This window comes from Nestor notabilis, unplaced genomic scaffold, assembly GCF_000696875.1.
Source record: "Nestor notabilis isolate BGI_N333 unplaced genomic scaffold, ASM69687v1 scaffold15880, whole genome shotgun sequence".
In the NCBI taxonomy this organism is placed as follows: Eukaryota; Metazoa; Chordata; class Aves; order Psittaciformes; family Psittacidae; genus Nestor; species Nestor notabilis.
The window spans coordinates 2,315-27,414 of NW_009909826.1; the positions used below are offsets into that span (position 1 = coordinate 2,315).

General features: G+C 37.7%; 1 protein-coding gene across 1 annotated transcript in view; it reads right to left on the reverse strand.

Moving 5' to 3' along the window:
• Positions 1-21,467, reverse strand: part of TXNDC11 (thioredoxin domain containing 11) — a gene marked incomplete at its 5' end in the record, with an annotated part of 22,805 nt that extends 1,338 nt beyond the window's left edge. The window contains 9 exons of the mRNA XM_010023188.1: positions 677-786; positions 1,993-2,138; positions 4,535-5,318; positions 7,806-8,006; positions 9,198-9,310; positions 10,536-10,629; positions 18,367-18,496; positions 20,446-20,543; positions 21,246-21,467. Of these exons, the coding sequence (XP_010021490.1) occupies positions 677-786; positions 1,993-2,138; positions 4,535-5,318; positions 7,806-8,006; positions 9,198-9,310; positions 10,536-10,629; positions 18,367-18,496; positions 20,446-20,543; positions 21,246-21,467 (1,898 nt within the window). The remainder of the gene's footprint in view (positions 1-676; positions 787-1,992; positions 2,139-4,534; positions 5,319-7,805; positions 8,007-9,197; positions 9,311-10,535; positions 10,630-18,366; positions 18,497-20,445; positions 20,544-21,245) is intronic.
• Positions 21,468-25,100: the final 3,633 nt, after the last annotated feature.

Sequence of the window (25,100 nt, forward strand, 5' to 3'; positions counted from 1 at the left end):
CAGGAAAGGGGAAAAGAGGGAGTTTTATGGGATTTACTCATCTTTCACTTGGGAACCATCTGGACATCGCTCTACCCACAGGAAGTGGTAACTGCTGTTACATCACCTGTTTTGCTTCCTTCTCTCTCCTTCCCCTTATCCTTCAATCCTAAACAAATCTGTTTTGTTGTCTCGTGACCTCCAGGTTTTACTGGTTTTATTCTTCCATTCCTCTTCCCACATCCCACTGTGGGGGGAGAGAAGTGAGCTGTGTGGTGCTTAGCCGCCCATCAGGATTAACCCACAACAACATGTGTTCTTCCTCGTTCAAACAACTTCTCAAATACAGTACTACAGGATATTATTATCTGCTACAAATAATCAGATAGAGGAGTAAAAATTATTTTCTGCTGTTGTTTTATTTATTTACTTCCTGAAATTAGGCAGCTTTAAGGTTTAAAAATTGTTAAAAACTGTTTAAAAATTCATTTTAATTAACTGGATAACTACTACAATGAGACTGAAAACCACCAAATCTATACAGAGAGAAACAAAATAATGCATTCAAAGAGAAATGAAGCAGATGACACTCACATCTACCACTGCAAGATTGTAGAGACAAAGTAATTATTCTTTAGGCTTATAACCTCAATCAGCTTGTATTATTCCAGAGAGTTGAAAACAGAATCTTTTTTACCTTGCCACAATGAAATTATCTGGAGGCAGGAGCCGAGCAAGTTGAATAAAGATGTGATTAAGAGAAGCACAGAATCCACACCACTGTGCGTAATAGAGCAGCAAGACATTCTGAAAAATGAAATGGGGAAGAGTTTGATTATCTATTGTAGTTAATCCACAGTAAAGGAGCACTAGTCTTCACAACATCTAAAACTTGGAACCCTTCAAATGTGAAAGGAAACCATACCTTAATAAACTTTACTGTAAGATATTTACTGATGTCTCCGCCTACTGTGTTAATAGACAAAAACTTGGGGAACTCTATTTCCATGCGAAAAAGACAAAATGAAGAGGATTAGATGATATAGTTTAGCATCGTTCCCTTTAAGCAAAAGTACACCAAACTTTACTACACTTCCCAGGATTCTCCTGCAGTCTTAAACTCCTATGTATCCAACAGTGACTGTATACTTCCTGGGGAGGGCAGGGAGATGGTATCTAGACTTCTGCTTTTTGCCTCTAACTAGCAAAGCACGAGTTAGGGCTGCTGGAAACCAATTACTAGGGACGCATACATTCACTGCAGACCTGACAGATAATGGATATTGAGCCTCACTATCACATCGTTAAGAAATCAAAGTAATTTAATTACTGTTCAGGGTGAGATCTAAAGCAATTTCATGGTGTGTAACTGGAAAGCTTTCACCTGCGAGAGTTTTGGGTTATTTTTGCTGTGTGCTTTCAAATAACATCTTGGGTTTAAAACCCTTGGGGTTTTTTTCTTTTTTTTTTTTTTTTTAATTATGTCTCCTTTGCAATAACTTTTGACTTTTACAAAAGAATGTAACATACAGAAAAAAAGTTGTGTATTTATTTCCTTTGAGGTATAAAACACAGAAATCAGAGTATTCTTCAGTACTACTTTAAACCCTAAGTATTTAGGTGTGCTCCTATTACAGTGCAAGAAAGGGAAAAGCAGGGCAGACACTTTCTTTTTTTTAAGTAAATTAAAATCTATATTTCAAACATACAGCGAAAAAAACCCACACCTCCTCCCCTCCCCCCAAAAAGCCCAAGCAGCCCCCCAAAACCCAGCAAACCCTGTTGAAGGCCAGGGATTCAGCTGCACTAACTTTTGGATTATTTTAACACCATAAGATGATCTTTTGCAGATTTACTTAAGATCACACAGTAGCAAAATGCCTTTTTAAAGAAAAAGATACTTTCTGAATTGTTATAACATTTTATCGTATCAATGTCAAAAAAGAATGAGACCCCCTCCTCAAACGTCTGAGCAACGATTTGCAAGAAACTTTATCAGCAATGAGGTGTTACCTTTTCACTCAAAAACACTGTCTGATGGAAGGTGTTAGTAGTCACTTCAGTGATTACATGCTGGTCACGAAGATGGACTGAAGAGTCATCAACAAGATGCCTTTTCAAGGGACTGTAGAGAATACTGAAATTTTTTATGAAGTTCTCTGAAAATAAATTGATACAGAACAAAGCTATTTCAGTTTCATAAATGTGTGATTTTGGCAGTTTTTCCTTTGGATTCAGAAAAACTTACAGAGAAAAGAGAAATTCAAACCTGGTTTCATGTCATTAATTTTTGACAGTTTGGTATCAACTCCCGAGTAACCTCACTGATGTGAAAACAAGATAAGATTTTACTGGTTTGTTTTGCTCATTACAGTCTTTTCACTTGCCACACTACTCTCTAATTTTGCTTCTACTTTTATTCAATGTACTATAATAATAATAGTCTACACTCCTAACCATGTATCTGCTAACTCATAAATAGCATCGTCTCACCATTTTTCACTTTCTATACAACATTGAAGTATTTGGCCCTTATCCTGAAGGCTCTGCTTAATTCCATATTTATTTGCATTTATTCTTTCATTTTTAATTACTTTCCCTGTAATTTTCTTTTTCTTTTGACATTTAAATACTGTGCTATTCCCATGCCAATATGACCAGCCACCTTTTGGTCACCAGTGACCACCTTCCTCTTCATTCAGCTTTCTTCTTACTTTTAAGGTATTTAACAAGTAGCTGGCCAGTGGTAACAAAGCTAGACCCAAAGCGCTCAACTACCTTCAGCTGCACTACTCTGAGCCTGGACCATGTTCTCTAAATTGCTGCAAGACAGTGACTGTATCCTTCTTTTCCATTTATATAAATATTATTCTGTGCACTATAAGAGTATTCAATAATCAAGACAAAAATGTAATATCAAACATGCTAAGAATAATTACCTAATCAGACAAAAACATTTTGTGCTGGTATTTCCAATCCAAAACCTAGGCCAAAGTAAAACTGGCACTTTACATACATACAAAATACCAGAACATCCAGTTTACCTCTGAAATGCAAACAGCAGTACATTTAATCTTATATTTACGAGTCAGCATTTCATTCAATTCTCACACCAGACCAAAAGAGGTTTGTTTTTTTCCCTTTCTAGACCTCCTGATTTGGAATATCTATGCACGAGTAAACAATAACTGAAAGGAGGGGGGTAATTAAAAGATGCCGTCCTGAATTTTTAGAAACCATCTGTAAAAACTAAATTCTGTTAAAGGCATTAAATACAAACCTGTTTTATAATTTTACGATATCAAAGAGGCTTAAGGAAGTAAAATAAACCCCACCCACACAAACCCCAAACACTAAATCACAGTGGCTCCCTGACAAGATTGTGTAGAAGCAAAAGCTTTCCCACAAGTTCAAGTGACTTGGAATAGAAATATACTGAGAGTTACCCAGCAGAGAAACTCTCATCATGCTCAGGAAATCCTGTGACCTGACAAAAGTTTGAGACAGAAAGTACTGGGAGCAAAAAAGGGAAGGAAATATGTATCTCCTCACTCTGATTTTAATTTTTCCTAAGCATCCTTTTATGGTCACTGGGGTTTTGTTTGGTTTTCCAGAATGATTTTTCTAGGGGGCTAGAATGGAGACAGGATACGGGGCTGGATGGGATCCTTAAGAACATGGTTGTTCTATTTATGGAAAAATGTAATTAATGCTGTAAGAATTCTCCTGATACACCATTTTGAACAATTTATTTTAATGCTATGTTCACTGAATTTACTTCCATTTTACTTACACTGTTAACGTGAAAAATTCCTGCATTTTCCACAGGTGGACTCTGTTTTGCATATCATCATGATATGTAAATGCACATGGTTAGATGTGTTGTGCCTTAGTCAATAACTTGCAAATAAACCAGAACTGCAACTGGGTTTGTTATTTTTTTAGTTTTGTTTTTTGGGTTTGGTTGTTGCGTTTCTTTTTCCTCCAATTCAACCAGGAACTAGAGTATTGAGACAACTGGCCAGAACCACTACAGAGCTCTACTTTGAAAACACACATACTTTGCAAAATAAATTTAAAACAATTTCTAAGTTGGTTTCAGAGGACAAGAGGAAGGGTTAGTCTCTGCTGACAAGTGGAGACTCGTCTGTGGAATTTTATTACACAGAATGGGTGAGCAAATATCAACACCACCATTAATATACAAATGTCTTCTGTAATACCAAGTTTGTTAGATACTTAGCAATTTTTTTTCCCCACAAGGAAATTAGTTTAGATTTTACCAGTTCTTACAGTGCATCAGCCAGTCAAGAATCACACATTTTGCGGTTCACTTTTAACTTCATATACTTTTGGTATATGAAACTTAGTTCTTATATCATCTAGGACACAAGTTTACTGCTTGATTAACTAATTCGTAAATCAACAGAATACATTACAATTCACAGTGTTGACTGTAGTCTCACTTTTCAAAATGGCATTAGGTTTTCCATTGATAAGCTTACTTGCAAACTTAATTATCTCATTTCAAGCATTTGTATAGTGGATACCATACCCAGGGCAGATCCAACAAGTGACTGATTTTGATCCAGGACATAGTGCACTTCTTCTTTCAGATCAACAATGGCAGCAAATTCCTTAAGATGAGTAGATCTCGATGCTCCTAGCCTCTCCGCATATATCCAAAAAAGATTTGAATCCAGTAGATAGAGATTCAAGGTTTTGTTGGTCCTGCAGCTCAGACCAGTAAAGTTAGTGCCACTACTATGAAGGTCAGGAATAAACCAATTCCTATCCTCAATGTGAGGAATAGAACGTTGGGTGTCATCTTTCTTCCCATGGGAAGAAAATGTTACTTTTGGGGTCTGAAAGATGGTCTTCTCAGAACTAATGAAACTTAAAAAATGCCTGTTTACTGTCCTGCAACATGCAGTGTAATAGCTAAAGGGACTATAGAAACTTAAAAAATTGCTGCATTCTATGGTATTTGATATAACTTGAAAAAAGGTATGCTCCTGGAGGTAGAAAGAGTCCAAAGCTGCTTCTATCTCAAAAAAGTTACAGTGTGGCACATGGACTTTATTTGGTTTGACACCGAGTGTCTGGTTAATGCAAAGCTCACAGACATTGTGAGTTCTAGATATTGAATGCCACTGTGGAAGCACCACTGTGTTACAGCATGGGGACTTGGTTATTGAAAATGTTTCTGGTAATTTCATATGTGCATCTGGTACAGAGGAATCAAAAGCTGGTGAATCAGTGTCTCCTAAGTGTTGAAGATCTGGCTCAGCTGCCTGGCTTTTATTACAGTTGTGGTATTCCAAGGCCACTTTGGTAATCTGCAGGGTAGGGGAGAAAAAAAGGGGAGGGAAAAAAAAAAAGCAACATTAACTGTACACAGTTCAATGCAGTTATCTGTGGCAGGTTTAACAACATGCATGCAGTGAGAGAATTTCAGAAACATGAAGTTGACTACTCTTCTCCTTCATTCTTCCAAGAAATTACAGGAGGCTCTGACTTGATAGCAAAGTTAAATTTTCAGATATTTCAGCGTGTAAGAATTAAATGTACAGAACAACAAAAAGCCACTTCAAGTACTTTTTCAGTCCAGTGACAACGATCTTGGGGTCCTCTTCGTATCACATCTAACACTACTGCATTTTAAGGCTAAATCCCACTACCTGAAGCATTAATCAGTACAGGTTCCTGAATTACCCAATACAAGAAGAAAATAAAAGCGTTCCCATATGAAAGGGACTGGAGCTTTTTCCTGCTGTAGGTGGTACACAAATTTTGTAACAATCACTGACAGTGTTAAAGCAATGTTAGTATTTTCCCAGCCATGGGCATATAGTTGTAATACTGCAGGTGTCCTTTGCATATAGTAATGTGTGACTTATTGGAAGAAGAAACCAAAAAGGAAAAAAGAGAAAAGCCTGCCTCTCAGTGCAAACATTCCTGTGCTGCATCACCACTTTATTCTTAATCAAGGGGAAACAAGCAGTGAAAAAGGCATTTGTGTGGACCACAGAAGGAATTTTCTTTCTAGGAGTTAAGTAACATCATATATAAAAAAGGAAAATGAAAGAGGGAGTTTGCCTTCCCTTAAATCTATCACATTAAAAATAATCAAATTACAGAATATACACACACTGCTTACACAAGAACTTTGATAGGAATCATAATTATCAAAGGGATGGTGATGCATCACATCTAAGGTGCTGTGTGTGTCACAGGACCATCAGCATTAAGATGTGGTTTATACCAAGTTCATTACAGTCTAAGAATTTGTTGTTAGATGTTTTCATCCTGAAAATGCTCAATTAACTTTGAAGAAACTTGCCCCCTCATACCATAATCTAGCCTGAAGATTTGGACTATCTATACAGAGGAACATGACAGAAATTATGAACAGAAAGCCAGTTCTGCGGTAAGAAATCTCATTTCAGTGAGTTACTATCAGAAAAAGAAAAATCTGCTCTTAGAGCTTTCAACATACAACTTGACAGCTTTGTGCTTTGCCACTTCCTTCCAGTCAAGTGGTTTCACTACTTGATGAAATCCACAGGACACGTGCAGTAACCATCTCTTCCCATGGTAAACAAGTTGCATAATATCTCTCTATGAAAATGAAGCTATACAAGATCAGCTGGCATATTTTGTATCTCATTTCTCATTTTGATAAATACTATTACTTAGAAGAATGAAATCTAAAATGGAACATCTTATGTTGGTCTGATTTGATCTAAGTTAAGTGGTACCTGTTACTAGAATGTTCAATCTGTGAGAAGCATCACTGAATTAAGTCTGCTAAAAATAAGACAGGTAGGTACAAGAATAATCACAGTTTTTTTCCAGTCTTAAGGTAAAGATTTCCAACCCCACCTTGTAGCAATCTAACTTTCACTGCGTTTATGTCTTATGTTGGCTAAATATTGTATCGTAAGTTATTTTCTTTTTCTTTCCTCATTGCTTCAGACACTGCAATACTAATTAGGCCTCCTTGTGGAAATCACACATTCCAGGACATAGATGCCATGATGTAAGGCAGCACTGCCATCAAAACTTAGCCCTACTTTTCACTTTCCACTGATTCTTCTTTCCTCTTCGACTCTGTCCTCAGTGCTATGTGATGACCACTGTGATGTACCAAATGGGACAATGCGTTAAAGATGAAAAATAGCCTGGGAAAAATCTACTTTTTAACCAAGTTAGTTTCCCTATCTCCTTTACTGCACAGCTACACAAACTCCTGCCTTGGGCACTTCAGAAATAGAAATAATGGCAGAGGAAGAGAAAATTGGAAGGCAACTAAGGAATGCACATAATATAAAGATCAGATTAGTTCTGAGTAGGTTTTCAATTGGGCTATACTTCAAATAACACTGTCTGGTTTAATAAAAAGGTCCATTCTTCCTTGCAAAATCATGTCTGGAAAGATGGAAGGGGAGGAGAAATAGAATGGTGGACAAAACACAGGTCCCACAATACTCCATACATTCTTACTCTTCCATTTGAGCCATGTCACCTGGAACAGAAGACCAGAGATCTGCATCTCTCACATAGCACTTGCCCCAAGAAGGAAATCAAGGAAAAGAATTAGGTGCTTGTTCTAAACAACTGTTGACACGAGACAAAGGCATGATGCGTGGGATGCAAAGCAGTCTAAGATTAGACTTGGGATAATATGGCTTGAGAATAAGTGTTTTTAAACAAAAGAGAATCCTTGGAACAATGAAATAAATTGTCACAATTAAGCTCAGAACCTTGACCAGAGTTCTCAAATTCTACTGTTAAGTTAAAAAAAAAAAAGACATTTCACTTACTTCATCTAAAAGAGGATGAATTTCTGCTAAGGGATTGTAAGGTATAAATATAAGAAGTGCTGGTCCTTTCTTCAGCTCATTGTTTAGAAGAAGGCTTTTTCCACCATGTGGTCTCAGCCAGCGTATGAGCATCTCTCGATTTTCTAGAGCCCACTTGCAAATGTTCTCAGCAGTATAGTTCATGATGTCATTTGGATAGATCTTGAAGGGGGGAAAATAATTATTTGTCCTCACTCGTTTGTAATTAATGCAGTTCTCAAACACACCTTGTTACTACAATGCCTAAAAATCCCTAAATTTAATTATACTACTCAGCAAGCTGCAGCATTTCATACACCCTTTCCCTTTAGAAAAACTTTCCAAATGCTCATCAGATCATAGTAACACATGCAACCTTTCAGGCAGAAAGTATTCTACCAGGGAAGCTCCTCCTTCTTTTGCTACATCTTTTTAATCTTTACTTTTCTCACCAAAATGAATTTTCTTTATAAATGAAAGAGCTCAGTCTCTAAGTTGGTATTGTCACATATCCTGATTTACAGCATATTGGAAAACTTTTTCCCGCTACTTCTTCACCAAATTAACTCATTATTAATTAGTCTTTTAAGACTCCAGCATCAACACTGAATTTAAAGCTGTTACTTCTCATTACTGAATACGGAGATAAGACATACATAATAAAAAGAACTCACAGCTTCTACAGTCATTTTAGTAAATTAAGGCAAGTTTATCTTAAATCAGTTGCCCAGGCAAAAGTAGTTTTATGTATTTACCAGTAATTTAACCCGAGAAATCCATATTTTCCCTGGTTTCATATGAATAAAGTACATATTACAATGGTGGAGTTTCCACTCATGGTAGCAGTGTGGATAGATAAGGTCTCTATGCCACGCAGCAAATCTGGGAGTTAGTATTTTCAGTCTTAGTCTTCCAAAACCAAGGCATGTGGATCAAGAATTATTATAAAGTTTCAAGTAAATTAACTTGCATGATTTTTCTGATCAGTGTAATGCCATATTTTAAACCAAAATGCAAGTTTTCACTATTCCTATTCTTGACACAAAATCTCTTTGTTCATATCCTCGTTCAAGTAGCCTTCTATTTCTGACCCACTTAAAGAGGTAGAAACCCTAGGAAAAAGTCTTTGTGCAGTAATTTCTGAGATGGTTGGGGGTTTTGGGTTATATTTTGATAGAAGTCATCAACTTGGGTTGATGTTTAAAATAGCTGGTGACTTGCAGAATGAAAATTTGTGTTACTGTACAAAAATATTGTTCTTAAAACATCCTGTATCCTAAAGCTCTGTGAAACATTTATTCAGGGTCCATTATGACAGAGCTTCAATCTCCATGTACTGGCTCAGAGGCACTACAACATAAATAAAATACTCACAAGAGATGTGTTGACATGTCTGTGCAAGTACACGCTGCCTGAATGCACCAATGAGATCTCCTCTGCAACATGTTTATCTGTGATCACTCCAAAGCGTATTGTTCCAAGGTAATCTGAAAGGGCAATTTTTTGGGTTTTAAATACAATTATACACACTGAAGCTCTCTCCTGAAAGCCTTAGATAAACACCTTCAAACCAAAACACAGGACATTGCTGTGTAAAAGCACTGAAATCTTACTGAATACAACTGCCAATATTGGTGATTAAGCGAGGAAGATGACAACAGCAGGCAACAAGAACGAATGTGTTCCTCTTCTGCACGCAAAGTACAGAGAATGTTAACCTGAACTGCACGATTTCTTGACTTCCTTATTAAATATAGAATCTGGTATCACAGATGCACCTTGTTACATGTTATGGCATCTCATAAGCCAAGGTGAGATACATGTAAAGAAAAGGTATGCACACCGATCCTTTAGACAATGTACATTTACAGTAAACATGCATTAAATACTTATCACAGTATTTTTATAAATATGTACCCACAAGGATAGAATACTTGTCATCTTTATGTTGCAAAGCACTATCCCAACATATAAATGGGAAAATTACAGAAAACAAATACAGGAGAGCATGCTCTGTATCATATACCAAGTTAGTGGCACAGTAAAACTCAGACTAATGGTATGAATTTCCTTCATTTGCTAACAGGAACATCCATAAAATGTGCTAATCTTAACTTTATGAAAACTCTGTCCAGAATTCATGACCCACAAAATAGGTACTAATCATATACAAAGTGTGCATATTTAAATGCAAGATGTTTTATATTTTAGATTATTAATAAAATAATAGGGCGAGAAAGCCCTTCTCCTCAGGCTAGCTTGTACCAGCTCTTTAACTCCATCCAAGAAAGCGTTTTCTTGAATTCAGTTATTAAGTACTGACAAAGCCAAGTTCACCCTACTGAACGTGACACTTCAAATGTTGCACCAGACGAACACTCTTGAATTCCATTTAAATAAGTGCTAGTCTGATTATGGCTCCTATACAGGTTGCAGCTACACATTTAGGTTTTTGAGGAAACTGTATCTTAATGTATCCTGGAATAGCAGCCTGTCATATACTTTATTCCATGATGGCCAATGCCATAATAAATAAGCCTTTCATGTAAGCAATACTTGCACTGTAGTAAGAGACAGTCTCATAATTAGATCAGCATCCAGAAACACTCAACACAGATTAATTCCCAAGTTATAAATACTGCAAAAAAGTACTGAAGTCCATATACGTAACTCATTAGCAGATGCCTTAAATTATGAAAATGAAGCTTTTACCTTTCTTTAATGAATGCAGTGCTGATGTGAAGAATGTTAAATAACCAGGTGGTTGAGGTGAAGCATTGAACTCAAAATATCCCAGAACGCCAGGCTGAAATAGGAAGAATGAGAGTGAGTTAAGTTATTTTCAAGAGTAAACATATGGGACACAGCAACTATTTGCCTACAGTAAAACACAACAGATTTTTAAAAGACAAGAATATTTACGGAAGAACAGTCACTCCGTGCTGCAAGAAAAGTTTTAGTATTAAAATACTTAAAGGAAATCAGTTCTAAAATTGTCCATCAAAAGCTATGTATGAAAGAAGGTTTTTACGGATGTAGATGGATAAGTTTCAAACCACATTATTTCCCATGTTAGCTATTAAAGGTCACTAAAAACACTTAATATTTGCTTTGCAACTATTCCGAGTCAGTTCTAGCACCAACATAAGAACCATAAGCATCATAAAAACTTCCTTTCGAATTGGAGTATCAAACATGTTCACAATGTTGCACACAATTAGAAACTACATATGCATTCACCGCTTTGTGCACAAATACTTGAGCTGCTAAACCAGCTTATCATCCCATCCCATCGGTCATTGCAAATTCCTTCAGTATATTCTGCAGAAGTCAGTGAGAGAGCAGCTACACAAAAATAATGAAAGAGCCCCATATCACACCCACACACCCATACAAGTTCTTCAAACTGCCAAACAGACAATTGGAAATTTAAAAGGCTCATCCCCAAATAGGCCTACTGACTTTGCCAGGTATGAAGACTTAATACCTTCATATTGAATTCAGGAAGAGAATCTGGGAGAAGCTGACTTGGAACAGAGAAGTGTATAGTCCTTAGACTTCTCTTATTCCAAAATTACAATTAAGTTTGGATTATATTTTCAATATTTAAAGCCATTAACATTATTATCAACTGTGGGTTTTAATACATCACTCAAATTGGCTTAATAAATTGTCACGATAGTAAGTGAGGGAAATTGGTTGTTTTGTGTTATATGTTTCCCTGTTCCACTCACGCATACAGAAAGAGCATTTGATACACAAAGCAAGAGCACTGCAGGGACTGGTGTGGAACAGAAGATTCTGGACTCACCGATCATCACATGTATTACATAGGCATTTTGATTTGTTTTTTCAGAGGCTGCTTTATTTTTTTGTTGAGTTTTACATATAATACTGTACTTAGTGATATGAATTCAGTAATTCAAACCAGCCATGCAAACTGAGCTAATTCAGTATGAATTTGTGATCTCAAGATGTTCACAGATAAAAACATTGCCCATTCCAAATGCGCAATGACCTGCTCTTTTTAGGCAGGAATTCTCTGTCATTCATGAATGCTGAATGCAAGACCCTTGTTCATAAAGATTCCTTACAAGGTACCCCAAGAAAATTATCGAGATTATCAAAATACCAGCAATTAGTGAAATTTCTGCAATAAAAATTGTCAAGAAGGAAATAAAAGTGGAAATAAAACAGAAGGGAAAAAATACAGCAAAATAGCAGCACTCGTTCTTCTTTTTTAAACAATAAACAGGTTAGTAATCAGTGCTCATTTTTTTCTTCTAGTACCAAATTAAGACAGTAAACTGTCCCTTATAAAAAACTTTTAAAGCATTCAAGTTAACCAAAATTAAGAGAGAGACAAGATGATCCCATTTCCTAGGAGTGGGTTTTTGAGTACCATTTCTATGTGAATTGAACTTACGGAACCAAATAGTGAATGAGAGTCAGAAGTGACAGTAAAATGTGACAAGAAACCAAAACACAGATCTAGAAATATTTATAAAGTTATTAAAAAAGGTGACGTTCTGATTCTGACTGCCAGTTCATTGTACACTAATAGTAGCTTAAAACTTCCAGACTGTGAAGAGTAAGATGTTTTTTCAATAAGAATTAGAATTTAATTTTTGCTAGATGCCTGTTAATTAACATCCTTTTAATGATCATCCCAGAATAGTTAAAATTTCCTTCCTGTTACAGGCTGCATTATACGTAAGAGGAAAGTGTCTAAAGTGCTGTATTTCTTCTCAAGTATCATGCAGATTTACCTATTCTCTCAGAGTGGAGAGATTCACTTGTTAATACCAACTCTGTTTTAACAAAATTGAATGCTTCCACGTGCTAGCAACAAAGAGATTTACTGATACAAATAAGAGGCTCCTGGTTTTGAATACAAGCATGCCAAGAGGACCCTGACTGCAGCAACTCACACTTTCTTTCATGTAAGAACCTCCAGAACAGTAGCTTATTCAGCAACAGTATCTGTGTGCAGTTTCTGTGGGCATCTACATGCAAGCTCTTACTGACAATCAGCTGTTTCTCGGAAACCATCTGTGTGGAGTTATGGTTAACTACCTATGGTTAACTACCTACATGCAGGCAGCTAGGAATAATCAGTTGAACACAGCGTGACTTGCTGCTATATCAAGTTGGAGAATAAAATACTGGAATGTGACATAGGGATAGTTAGGAGCACTGGCATTGCTAGAGTGGAAAAATTTTCAGTACCTGCCTCAAATCAAGCATTTGTAGGAAAGTTCTGGAACAAATCTGAGGACATCAATAGTGAAAAGTCATTAGAACATCTCCTAGTAAAACGTATATATGGAAACACGAAGTCACTAATTGTAGCGTAGCCTACAGTGATGTCTGATGCCAATTAAATCACACAACTAATAGACTTGACAAGAATCTCAAAAATTAAAGAACAGCAAGTTCATAGAAACTTTAAGAATTAACAGAGATCTTCAGGTGAGTAATTTTTACTGGAATGTTTTTATCAGTGAACCATGCCTAAAGTCTATCACAGTTCTTTGACGGAATGAGCAAGCATGTAGATGACTGATTTACTCGATGCAGCATACTATATTTCCCCAAAAGCCTACAAGAAGTTACCAAACATAGTGGAAGAAACTAAGGTGATAAGAAATAATATGGAAAGCCCCTTTCTAGATTAGTAGAAAAGTTATAAAAGTGCAGGTAGAAGTGCTTGGTTTTCCACAAAGTCAGCCAGCCAGGATGCGTACTGATGTTCAGAGAGTTCAACACTTCTGAAAAGGAAGAGAAGGCTGAGGAATAAAATTTTCGAAGGTTATTGGTAATCACTGAAGCTGGCTCAGAGGAGTTGCAGAAAGACAGCATTAAATGACTATGTGATGAAAGACCTCTGAAATGTAAAGGCTAATAAATGAAAAGTAATGGGAACGGAGAACACAAAAACAACCACCACAGCTACTGATTAGCTTTCACAATTAGATAAATGCTTATACTACTCAATTAAGTGACTTCTGTGCCAATTTGTACTTCTTTATTTCTATGGTTTGGCTATTTTGCATGAGGTAACAAGATCCCTCCAACCAATCTCAGACTTGTACAGGCAGGGAATTCCTGCCTTATTTTATCTGCAGATACAGGAAAGAAAAGAGGAAGAGGACAGGCATGTGTTACCTCTGGGGAATAGAAGAACCAGTATTACATACTACTAATTCTATAATGTAGAAATAAATGCAAAGAAGCAGCTATTGATCGATATTACAATTAAAATTTACAAGTAAAAGTCTTCATCTTCTAATGATGTTAACTGCATATCCAGAACTGAAAGCAAATTCTCACACCATCATTTAACAAAGACATCACAGTACCCAAACAAGAGCAAGCTATTAAGTCAATTCCACTTCTGGGTCAGATCCTACACACCTGGTTAATGCTCAGGAAGCATTTCTACACAAACAGAGCAAAGACGAAAGCTGGCACCATGTTAAGACACATAGCAGCTACCTCCCAGAGAGACCAACTCCTCCCTCATTTCTCCTAAAGCCATTACATGTGCCCTGGGCACACGTGATTTATTTAAGTGAATGAAACTCTTTGTCAGTTAGACAAGAGGAGATGCACGTTTTCCTCCTCTGTGCCTTGGGAAGACGAGGCCGTTTCCAGTAGCTGGGTTAGTCAGATGAGCAATGAGACATGCCAGATTGGATTAAAATGAAACTGTTACATCTCCACAGTTAAGAAAACAAAAGAGGTCTGATTATGAGTATTTTCAGGTGACTGAGTTATGGTAGGAACTGAGTATCTTTCTTTTGACGTAACTAAAGTCTTCCTACATGTTCCAAGATTTTCACTTCTTTCCAAACGGGAATTTTTTCCTTGTTCTCAAAAATTAAATTCTAATTCTTATCCAGTTCTAGTTTTGCACTAGTATCATTCCGCAACCACACACACAAAAAACCCTCAACCTTACATAGTATCAAAAAAGGCAGAATCTTTACTTCAGAGTCTTCAACTGGAATCTTTTTCATGGGGTTTGAGCGCCCTCCTGTGAGAGCAATACAGCATCTCCCAACAGTCATGCTTCGGTTGAGGAATGGATATAACAAACATCATGTCACTAACCACCACTTGGCTATGTTTGGCTGGATTCTGTCCATTAGTATTTCTTCGAAATAAAACCATGCTAATTAGCAGTTGAATATAATATAAAATACTGTTGGATCTCAGTATCTCTTGGTGTGGTTCAAATTACAAAAATATTTTGGATGTTTATCTTTGTACCTTTACGGTACTGGTTGTTCAGGCATAACATGTTTAATTGATTGCAATATTCAGTTGAGTGGGGACAGAGCTCCTTGTTTTCTCTGCTAGATCCTTTTCTGTCTGTCCTGGGTTCAGCTACAGCAGTCATTTTTTCTCCTTCTTAGTAGCTGGTGCAGTGCTGTGTTTTTGACTTTCAGTCTGGGAACAATGCTGATAACACCGATGTTTTTAGTTGTTGCTAAGTAATGTTTACTCTGACCAAGGACTTTCTCAGTCTCATGCTTTGCCAGAGAGGAGGGGAAGCCAGGAGGAAGCAGAGGCAGGACACCTGACCCAAACTGGCCAACGGGGTATTCCATACCACAGCACGTCATGCCCAGTATATAAACTGGGGGGAGTTACCCGGAAGGCCCAGATCGCTGCTCGGGTCGGGCTGGGTATCAGTCGGCGGGTGGTGAGCGGTTGTGTCCTTTTCCCTTGTTATTCCTCTTATCATTATTATTGGTAGCAGTAGTGGTTTGTATTATACCTTAGTTACTGGAGAGCTGTTATCTCAACCCGTGGGAGTTACATTCCTTCGATTCTCCTCCCCATCCCTCCGGGAGCCGGGGGAGGAAGGAAAAGGGCGGGGAGTGAGTGAGCGGCTGCGTGGTTCCAAGTTGCCGGCTGGGCTTAAACCACGACACTGTCAGAAGCTGGCTACTGGAATTTGAACACAAGATTAAAGCACCAAGAGCTTCACAGATTAGATGGAAAAGGACAACTATGGGCTTAAAGTCCTCGCTATCAGCAAATTGACAGGCAGCAACAAAATGCCCTTGAAACAAGAAGGGTGCAGCAGTTCTTTTAAGTGTAAAAAAAAAAGGGAGAATTTCAGCTCAACATGATGCCCTGCAAATGAATCACTCATCTATTTACAGCTTACCAAGCTATTGCATATTTCAGATTATACACAGTGCTTGGAAACCAACTATTACACACCAGTCCTTAGACAGAAAAACAAAACAATGAGGGCCAAAAGTGAGTGACAGACAACTGCTGTGCGACCTACTGCTCCCTTAATATGGGAGACCTTAATACTAGAGTAGAATGAAAAAGCCAAGGAACAGACCTGGCACTAAAGAACTGCTTAAGTGCAGGCTGGGGATCAGCTACAAAGAGGTTCTTTTCAACTGAAATTTTTAAGTCAAAAGTAAATACCCCTTACATAAGTCTGCAGAACCCATTCACTAGCAGAACACAGGACTGAAAATTAGATACTGATGATAAACCTCCCAGAAAATATTGAGATTCAAATTAATAAGCTTTTTAATGAAGAAATCACAAAAGCCTGATCAAGCAGCCGTGATCAAAATGCTCAATGATCCATCCTTTACTGACTTCTCTCCCTTCTGCTAAAAATCAGCACTTTTAATATCTAAAGGATCAAAAATCAAAGGAAAACATTAGCCAAGGCTCTCAAAATAGCAATTTGTGCCATACACGTGCCTCCTGTAACCTACCCTAAACCTAAAACTTTCTACTTCTTAAACACAGGAGTCACCTCCTGGATTACATATTCACCTACAAGTTATAAATTTCCTCAACTTGCATGGGAAATATTAGAAAACATTCACATTTCTAACTGTTTAAAATGATGAAACTAAGTGTTTATTTCTGGTTTAAAAGGAACTTTTCCTTTGTGCCTATGTTTCCCTCTCCATGCATCTTCATGTACGATTCTCTCTATCCCAGCTCCTGATCCTCAGCATTTTCCTACTGCACTCACCTGGACTTGCCCTGTTTCCTTAACTTTACAGGGGCAAGACACTCAGCACCTAATGTCATGGTCTGGGAAATAACCTCAGTCTTAAATGATTGCAGGGCAGCTTGAAGATCAGACTATATGCTTAGTCCATTTAGTCCCTTTCAGAAAAAAGACCTAACAAATGCTGAACATAAAGACTGGGCATTTGGAGCCACAGAATTTGAAGCACAGGAAGGGGGCAAGTTTGAGCATAGCAACAAAGATACCTGTTCAATTGCTAAGCAGTGTTTTAAAAAATATTTTCTGTTTCCTCCATAAATTTCTCTTTTAACTTAGTATTTTTCCAGTAGAAGAGCACCTCCTGCTGGAAAGCAAATACAAGCTTAATGACACTATGCTTATTAGTTACCTTTTGCAGACTACTAAGAAATAATTCATGTAACACAGACCAAAAACCAAGCATGGCTGTTTTCAAATCTCTACAGGAGGCAAAAAAGTAACAAGAATGGCAAAACCAAAGCAGTGAAAAGGACAATAGAATTGTTCGTGATCACAGAAAGCATCAGCATCAGACAGACACACAATTCCTGACTCACAGTCCCCACTTAAAACACTGGAAAACTAAACCCACAAATAGCTCCTGAGGGATAAACTAAAGTGTAAAGAGCACAACCAGTGTGCATTCCCTTACACTGTAGCAGCTTTCATTTAACAGCACTGCTCATGCTCCAACCTGCAGCAGAACCAGTCATTAGAACAAGTGCTAATTCAAAGAGGAACTCTGCTTCATTCTGAAACACTGGAAAGCTCCTCACCCGGCTGACAGCATCAATCTGTTGATCAGGTGTTCCATTTTGCCCTAGCAGCTTAGGGTTTAGTAAGATTATAGTTGTGCACTACAGAAATGAACAGTTATAAAGGGATTATAAATGTTTCTGTTGTAAGCACATTTTGCCTAATTGAAGGTTATTAATCCACTAGTATTGCTACCACTCTTGGCACTTCTGAACACAACTGACCAAAAATTAATAAAACTCAGTGTGCCAGTGGATTAAAATCATGAAGTTACAGCATACAGAGTGGTTAGGAGCCATTATTTCAGCTGATTTCACATTTGTTTTTACTTAACAGACTTATTTTATTAGAAAGGTTTACAATTCCTTTAAAAAATTATAGCGATTGTTACAGATTTCTCAAATAATTTCCCAACTTAGACTGCAAGATTATTGTGGAAAAATTTCTCCCTTCTTTCTTGTTCACATGTCACTTTTCAGTGAGGTAACAACTTCAACTGTTGTCTCTACACACTAAAGTACTGTAAATTAAGAGCATCACTAAATCATAAGAGTAACAACTATACAGGGAACCAACATTATGAATTTGTCATTTCATATTTTTAGGATTTTAACAAACTTACAGGGCACTGATTTCAGGATCCTGGAAATAAACTAGTACTTTGGAGCAGATCAAATTTAATTGTGAAACAAGTCAAACTCTTTCTGAACCACAGTGGTAAAGCTAGAGAAGAGAGACAAGTACCTCATAATTTGAGAGGAAATCTAGTAATTTTGATCGAGACGAGATGTAGAGTAGTGGTGTCATCACCCGGCGAACAAACTTTTCAATATAAACAGCACTCATTGGGCCTTTGTATTCAATTGGTCCAAAACTAGTACCAAAAAAAATAATATATCATTAAGACTTAAATTAACAATAGAGTCAGTCCCTCCTGGGGGTGGCAGATAGGAGTTACATAGACAGCATGCTCAGCCTCTAGGGAATTGATCTCTGTGTTAATCAACAGTGGCTTCTGTAGCTACAGGAGTTGTGTTACCAGGCTTGAAGTACAGCAGACATTGCAGTGACTCTAATGCAGTGTCTACAGGTAGGTGCAATGTGTTGGTGGGTACAAAGGGATGGAGACCACCTCTCAGTCCCAATGCAAAAGCTGGTAAAATGCAGGTATAAATCATATAGATACCTTTCTGCTTTGTCCGAGGTAAATACATGTGACTTAAAAATACAGATCTGAAAAATGAGATTGTTTTCCCTTGATTCTTCCTTAAATCTTAGAAAGTTCTAATAAAATCAATCTGAAAAGGTGCAATTTTTTACACAGACTTTTATAAGTAGCACTCAATAAAGCAGGGACAAATCCAGTCACACTGCTGATGAACAGACTCAACAAATCTAGTTTCTGCCCTAGCCATCCGATAAAACAGCTCACACCACATTAGGTAGTGCTAAAACAGAAGGCCAGCTGGGCCTCAGGGCTACAATTGCCAGAGCTTCTGCCTCATTCCCTTGAAATCCTGCATCTATTATCATTAGATTGTACAAAGCATCACAGTCCAAAATGAAATCAAACACAGAAAGCGTGAAGAATTAGGCCACTCCTACTGAAGAATGCAATGTGATGCATTTTTAAATATAGTTTATACATACAGACACACTGCAAAAATATCAAACTCACAGTGAGATACTATATTCAGATGCTTTGAAATGGTGTTCTACATCCCACTAGATTATTCTACATCCTACACTTGGCTTATTACCAATGTTTGTCTTAAGAGCAACATGCACTGCTTCACCATGTCATAATGCCCAGCACGCAACATTCAAAGTTTAGTATTTCAGGCATGAGGGGTGCAATGCCCTTTGGGGTTTTTATGGAGTATCAATATGAATTTACATCTCATCTTGTTGCAACTCTGTTTAAGGTTACTGATAATACCCAAATGTATCCATCTATCATGGTGTTATTTCAAGATCAAGTAAGTTTAAGTCAATGTACATCCAAGTGGGGTTGCTGGGATGTTTTATTACAGTTTAAATTATGCCAGTGCCATCTGTGTCTATTCCAAGTTCAGCTGACAAGGATCAGGATTGTTCCTCCTCAAAACATAAATCCCCTCAAAAAACCAAAATCAGCCTCTGTAATAGAAGAGAGCTGCAGTTCAAGACTAGAGTACAAGAATAAAATGCAAGTGACAAACTATACAGCATCCAGCTCTTTTGTACCTAAGACTAGAAACTGTTTCCTTACCTTCTGCTCCACAGAGGAAAAAAAACAAAACAAAACACACAAATACTAAAAGAAATAAAAGTGAGATTACATAAAATTTTATACAATAGTATCTCAACATCTGGAGCATAAAAAAGTGAGTGTGAAGTTCAAATTTAGAAGAAAGTCTTTGATACATAGTGCCACTTAAATATGCACTTAAATTATGCTGACTTCAATAGTTCTTAAGCACATACTTTATTGCTGCCACAAACTGGGACCAGTTGATATAATCCATCTACAGAGCAAGCAGACAACTGAAATTAATTTATAAATCTGAATTGTTTACTTTTCATTGAAGGCAGAACTTCCAGGAGATGCACAGGCAAAAGAAAATTTCCTTCAGATGAAGAATTGCGTAGCATGTCATTTAACTGCCGTTTACAGCCCTTCTTGACACCCAGGTAGCATAACGAGCTTCACCCAGAATCTCCTCCTCTACTACTATTTACTGTAGCCACAAATATAACATTTTCAAAATGCAACATTTTACACAGTATCTCTGTTTCCCAAAACAACAATAAAAACCCCAGACTGGACTTAAGAAATCTTACCTCCGATGGTACAAGTGTATCACAGGAAAATAAAAGAAATGCTTCTGCTTCCTGCATTTCCCCTGGTTCCACCAGCAATTTACAGCCACAAACAGCACCTACAAAGCAGGTAAAAATTCACAGCTAACAAAGTACATTACTGTGCCCTTCTTCAACATGTATTTTTTCCAATCCATTCCACCTGCTATTTTCAGTGTCGTTCCAACTCAGTATTCCATCTGCTCCTCTTCACTCTCATACAAGACTTTTATTTTTGTTTGTCATTTTGCAGCAGAAATCCTTCTGGTCATTTTTCTGTCTAGTTTTTAAGCTTCTTAATCAAAATTATTCAAATTTACTAACCCATAATCCATATTCATTACTTTTTCTGCAGAGTGGAGCACAACAAGCAGAGGTTTATGAAAGCATTGTCTGTGAAGTGTTCACAGGAAACCAACCTCTAGAAAGCAGTGCTATGGCTGCAATCTTAAGACGATTTACCAGTGTCTCCATGGATCCTGGAACTGGAAGTAAACTTGCAACTGATGTCTGAAGGCAGGTGAGTAAATCTGGGAACACTTTACAAGAAGAAACTTCTAGAGTTTCCCATTCAGGAGTAGAAATAACAGACAACCGAGAAGGAAACACAGGTTGCTTCCACTTATTCTAATACTCTATGTTGAATTAAAATAAAGACCACTGTCTGAGTCACCCTAAAATATGAGCATTCAAGTCCTATTGGTTCCCACAAGATGCCATAAAGTAGCATCATCTTGGAGATGAAAAAGGTCATTTAAGATTCGTACCATCCCTGGAGTTACCTGGTCTGACAATCTGCTGGCCACACGTTCTATTTCTTCTCTTGCTGCAATGGACTGGCCACACCACGGCGCATAGAAGAAGTACAGCACAATTTCTGAATCCTGACGAAGGTGATCTGCATAGTCTAACTGTCCCCGAAAAAGATCAATGACTGGAGATCTTGCGGAGAAGAAATTCACTGGAAGTTTTGCTGGCATCGTTACATCTTTTGCTCGGCTGCAGGAAAGAAATTAAGAGTGGTTATTGAGACTGTACACCAGGAGTTTAAAGAAGTGTGCCCAAAGCCCTAATTTTTAATCTTAGCAAAGGTCATGCAATGACAAAATTTAGAAATCGATGTGAATGACTAAGACTTCATTATCTGAGTTAGTTTCATGACATACCATAAAAATCTAAAGATCACCCTTGACAAGCTTTAGAAAGTCACACTGTGATTCCATGCACTCTGTTTATGGGTATGTTAGCTCACACTCTTACTGCTGGTTGCTATAGAGCATAAAATTACCAGGAAGAGTGATTTCTTTGGATTTCTTCCCTGGCCTCATCCTCTTTTAACACTTGTACTTTGGGTAACAGCACCCTGATAAAAGAAGAGACACTGGTCATAAAGTTTTGTGATGTGATGTGTATATAAACAGACACTATTACCCTGCCTTACACTTTGCTTTAGAGTATTTTACATTTATTTTATACTGTATTTGGAAAAAATATGTCAATGTGTCTTGGTTTACTTTATTGATGAGAGCAGGGATGACAAACTGTTCAGGGCACATTTCTTCTTCAATGTAAGGACAGCATCAATAAATGAGAGTCTTGATTTGAAGAGACTGTGACAGGTTAAGTTTCTTAACAGAAATTTGTTTAACCAGCAATTCCAAGACCATAAACCAAATAGTCAGGAAACCATTTTCTATCAAATCAGCAATCGAACAATCCAGAACTCCACATTTCCAAGGCATTTGGAAGTTGTTATGGGATGGTATAAGCTGCCTTAAATACAAGTTAATGATCATATTTGCTTTTTTATATTCTCTGAATTCCAAAATTTTCCACTAGCTTTATTTACACCAGGGCAAGTCAGGTGACAGAACTGGACTGCACCACTGTAATACTCTAGTTTGCAATGGTTCATTATCTGACAGGGGATTTTATGAAACACTCTGCATTCCTTTACCTTGTAATACAGTAAAAATCTAATGCAAAAAAATTTCTGAACTGATAATTGATCATTCTTAGGTTAAAATTTTAAAACAATGATAAAAATTATTGAGCCCCAAACACTGTCAAACTCATACATTAAGCAACCTCCTAACAACACTGCCACATTTTCAAACTTGACAATCATTCTCCTTTTAAAGAAGTACCTTTGTTTTTACAATACAGACCTACAAAAGCACAGCTCTTCTCTCATTTCCAAGTAATTAAGCATACACTTAAAGCTCAACATTTAAGAATGACTCCCAGTAAGTTTTCTAAAAGTTATAGAAATTCTTAACTCATCCATAAGAGACTATTTGCTTCAAAGTCCGGAATTCTGAAAATATTAACTGGTTCCTCGTGTTTGCAATTCATTAATTCCACTATTCACAAAACTATGTTTTCATGCAGATGGACAAAAACCTAGTTTTCTTCTGCCGATTTCTAGCTTTGTTCCTTCCCTTCTCCCCTCTCCGTCAGCAACCCAACACCTCCTTCCCCAACCCTTAGGTTCTTATGTCACCTCACAATCAAAGCCTCTGGTTCCCTCCCATTCCTGCACCCTGTGCTTGTCCAAACTGCCCGCTTCTTCCCATGGTTTCTAACTGACAGCTGGACAGGCCCCAGCACTGGTGCACGAGAGCTCTGACTCACAGGTCAGCACACACACCTATGAGCTGCAGAAAGTGAAACACAGCAGCGCAGTGTTTGATCTCACACTAACACATACTTCTGCAGAGACATTAACTAGAATGACTCTTCCTTAATGAAAATGGACAACCTAAATATGTTTAAAACCTCTGCTTCCTCCACTGAATTAAATGGAAAGCTGTCAGTCAGCTGTTACAGTGTAAGCCTTAAAAATGAAATATGAAATTGGCTCCAAATTACAACGAAGTGTAAACTAGATCAACAGAAGGTCCATGACATGAATGAGTCAGGAACTACATGGCTACGTTCAAATATGAAAAAGAGCTCCAGTAGTTATTAAAAAACAAAACACAATAAATCAATAGCTACCTTAATAGCTTAAGCTGATTTCCTCAGTCCTGAATACCACACATAACTCTCTAATACCAAATGCACAATAGAGTACTTTACACAATGCCCAGGTTTACAAAGAGAACGGTACTCTGAACCCCTAAAAATTGTACAAGTATAAACTAAGGATTACATAATAAATGATTATACAAAGATAATAATTACATACTGTTTATTAAAACACTGTGTTGTTTACCTGCTGCACAGAGCCTATAAAGAACTCGTTTCCACTGAACAACCAGGTAATAATGGAAAACACATGCAAGTGGAGGTAGGATCAGCCCCTTTGACTGCAGGCCCTTAGAGAGGTGCTGCCTCGAGAGACATTTGCTTAATGCCACAAACAATTCAGGTTCTAAACCACAGGCTTTTCGTAACAGTACACATTAAACTTCACGTGGCTATTTCTTGAGCCACTATAAACCTGCAGTACCTCAAACTCCACTAACAGATTGCCTTGTAATAAAGGAATTTTCCCTTTCCATGCTTTTTACCCATCTGGCTCAAAAGTTACACGTTGTAAACACAGTGGTAGTAACTGTACTCTGGCACTGAAGACTTGTTTGCAAACCAGTGACGTGTGGTGAAAAACTATGTACTGTAGTCACAGTTAACATGTGCAACTAACCATTTTTCTGATATGTTTCTCTATTTAAGTACAATCTGAAAAGCCAAACCCCTTTAATCAAACATCCTGTACAGAGTACAGGGTAGCAAGAAGCATACACCAAGCACATTCCATTTGTGAAGCTTCAAACACAGCTAGCAGCAAAATCAAAGGAACGTGAAGGTTTTAAGTAAAGGACAGCAGGAAAAAACAGAAGCTTCAATGTAAGTGTGGAAAAGAAAATAAAAGTTTTATTAAGAGCAAAACAGGAGATGATTAACCCTTCATCATACATTCAGTAATATGGCAAGAGATTTACACTTTCATCTATGTGGTCACTGCGAGAGACAGACTGTTGAAGAGAAGGGTGCGTGGAGACCTCAACAGCAGCCTTCCAATATCGGAAGGGGGCCTACAAGGATGCCGGAGAGGGACTCGTCATCGGGGACTGTAGCGATAGGCCAAAACGGAATGGGTTTAAACTGAAACAAGGAAAATTCGTATCAGATATAAGGAAGAAGCTCTTCCCTGTGAGGGTGGTGAGGCGCTGGCACAGGGTGTCCAGAGAAGCTGTGGCTGCTGAACACTGCCCCTGGCAGTGTTAAAGGCCAGGCTGGACAGGGCTTGGGTGACACAGTCTACTGTGAGGTGTCCCTGCCAATGGCAGGAAGGTTGGAACTAGATGATCTGAAGGTCCTGTACAACACTATTCCATGATTCTATGAACAGAGAGGCACAGCTGCCCACAGAGCAACTCCACCATAGACTTAAAATTCAAATAAAGATCCTCTGGGGACAGGTGAGTCAAGGCAGCCTTAATACTTTTAAGAAGCACTACCTGTGAATCAAGTGTTTCTCAGAATAAAAATTTGTCAAATTCTGCAGAACAGGGACGTAATCAGACCCTTGTAGCCATCTCCCACTCCTCAAACTAAACCCCAAACACAGTAAACATTCTCACACTAACACAGTAGGACTTGAAGCACGTAACTGTGACCTTGACCTAAAA